The sequence below is a fragment of the Drosophila pseudoobscura genome, chromosome 2 (genome assembly GCF_009870125.1).
Source record: "Drosophila pseudoobscura strain MV-25-SWS-2005 chromosome 2, UCI_Dpse_MV25, whole genome shotgun sequence".
Taxonomy (NCBI): Eukaryota; Metazoa; Arthropoda; class Insecta; order Diptera; family Drosophilidae; genus Drosophila; species Drosophila pseudoobscura.
The window spans coordinates 17,175,901-17,177,667 of NC_046679.1; the positions used below are offsets into that span (position 1 = coordinate 17,175,901).

At 48.6% G+C, this 1,767-nt stretch overlaps 1 protein-coding gene across 1 annotated transcript; it reads right to left on the bottom strand.

The window, feature by feature from the left end:
• Window positions 1–419: 419 nt before the first annotated feature.
• Window positions 420–1,520, bottom strand: LOC4801998 (uncharacterized). The gene is made up of 3 exons (XM_033384256.1): window positions 1,199–1,520; window positions 933–1,096; window positions 420–744 (listed from the first exon to the last, which is right to left on the bottom strand). The coding sequence occupies exons 1-3, from the start codon at window positions 1,272–1,274 to the stop codon at window positions 682–684; spliced, it is 303 nt and encodes a 100-aa protein (XP_033240147.1). The 5' UTR covers window positions 1,275–1,520; the 3' UTR covers window positions 420–681.
• Window positions 1,521–1,767: the final 247 nt, after the last annotated feature.

Below are 1,767 nucleotides of genomic sequence, written 5' to 3' on the forward strand. Positions count from 1 at the left end.
ACTGACTCGAGAGTGGACAGAAATGTCCTTGGCCCAACAGTTAGAAGCTCAAAATTTGCTCCCATTCCCATGACCAATTAAGGACAGAAAAGGAGAAATTTAAAAATTAAAAGAAAACAAATTTAATATGCAATTGTTACATGTTTCCCTTTTCATAGGAGAACGCCGACTTTAACGCCGAGAATTTAACTGTTTTTGTAGACACTCGATTAAGATATATTGCTGGTTTTAATATTTGGAATAGAATAGGCTTTATTTTCACAAAAGATTTGACACTTTAGTCTTTAATCCATCGCCTGAGAAGGGTTTGGATCAAATTTAGATACAAAACGGCATACAAAATCAGTTATGTGTGATGGTGCTCTGTCCGGGGAAGTTCAAGAACCACCCCCGCGTGCAGAAGCTCCCAAGATTAGAGCTAAACTTTTCATTTTTATTGTGTCTCAGCATCTGCTGCCTTGGCTGACGAGACGGCGAGGCGCACTTAATACATAATTCGTGTACACATTATAATTACAGACGCTGCCGCATAACCATAACATTTTGGGCACAGCACCCGTGTTCCCAAACAATCCTGCCTTCAGCAATCCGGCAGATCAAAGCACACATCCACAGACACCCACATGCACGGATACGAGTACAAATACGAGTGTGCCACACATGATGTACTTTGAAGTTGATTTACTTCAGCTTCGAGTTGGCGTTCGCGGGAATCACATCTTTGAGTTCGCAGCACAAATGATACTTTGTTGTCCGCGTTGATGTTGATGTTGATGTTGCCGGGGAGGAGGAGGAACCACACAATGCCATGTGAAACAGAGAGAGAAATTTCATTAGAATTAGAGCCATTCGATTGTTATTGCTGTTGCCAGACAGTTTTATTCGGCCCACGCCCTAGGACCCCCTCTGCCGTAATGGCTTTTCCAACTTACGCCGTCGCGCTTGGGCCTGCAGCGGGATCTCTGCAGGAACCGCATCACGGCGGGTGGCATGTGCTCCTTGTACATCGCATACTCGCGCAGGACGAAGCGGCAGGCGCTGAAGTGCACACACTGGCCGGGGCTCTTGGCGGGCGTCGGCGTCTGGCAGCTGGGCTCTACGTCAGACAGGAGATACACAGAAGAGTACTCCTCTTATTTCGATCTATGCATTATCAATGGCCAATGCCACTGCCGGGCTCTGACTGTATGTGGCTTACGTGTGTGGCACAATGTCGACAGCAGCAGGATGACGAGGACGAGCCGGACCAGAATCAATCGAAGTGTGCGCCGCATTGTGAATTTAAAATTTCGGAAGCAGTTGTTACCGGAGGCGAAGACGAAGACGAAGATGGGATTGAGGCACGCCGCTGATGTATAAGGATGTACAGTATGTATTAAAGTCGCGTTAAAGTCTTAAGAGCTTTAAGCACCGAAAACTGCCTCGACTCTGCCACGAAGAGTGGAACTGAGACTGAGGCTTGAGCCGAGACTGGCTGCTGGGTGCTGGCTGCTGGGTTCTTGGTGTTGGCTGGCTGCTCTGTGCCTGGCAGCAGATTGTTGCTCAAGTAAACAGCTTGGACTGCTGCTGCTGCTGCGGATGGGGATGGGGAGGGGGTGACGGCTGGGGCTTGGGCAACTTTTGATAAGCGGAGCCGGAGTGGGGGCCGGCGCGCTTATCGACGGCGTGCAAAACAAGAGGCCAAAAAATATGTACATAATATGTAAGCAAAGCACACAGACACGCACACACACACACAGCCACATGCCACACAGCATCCATAAACAC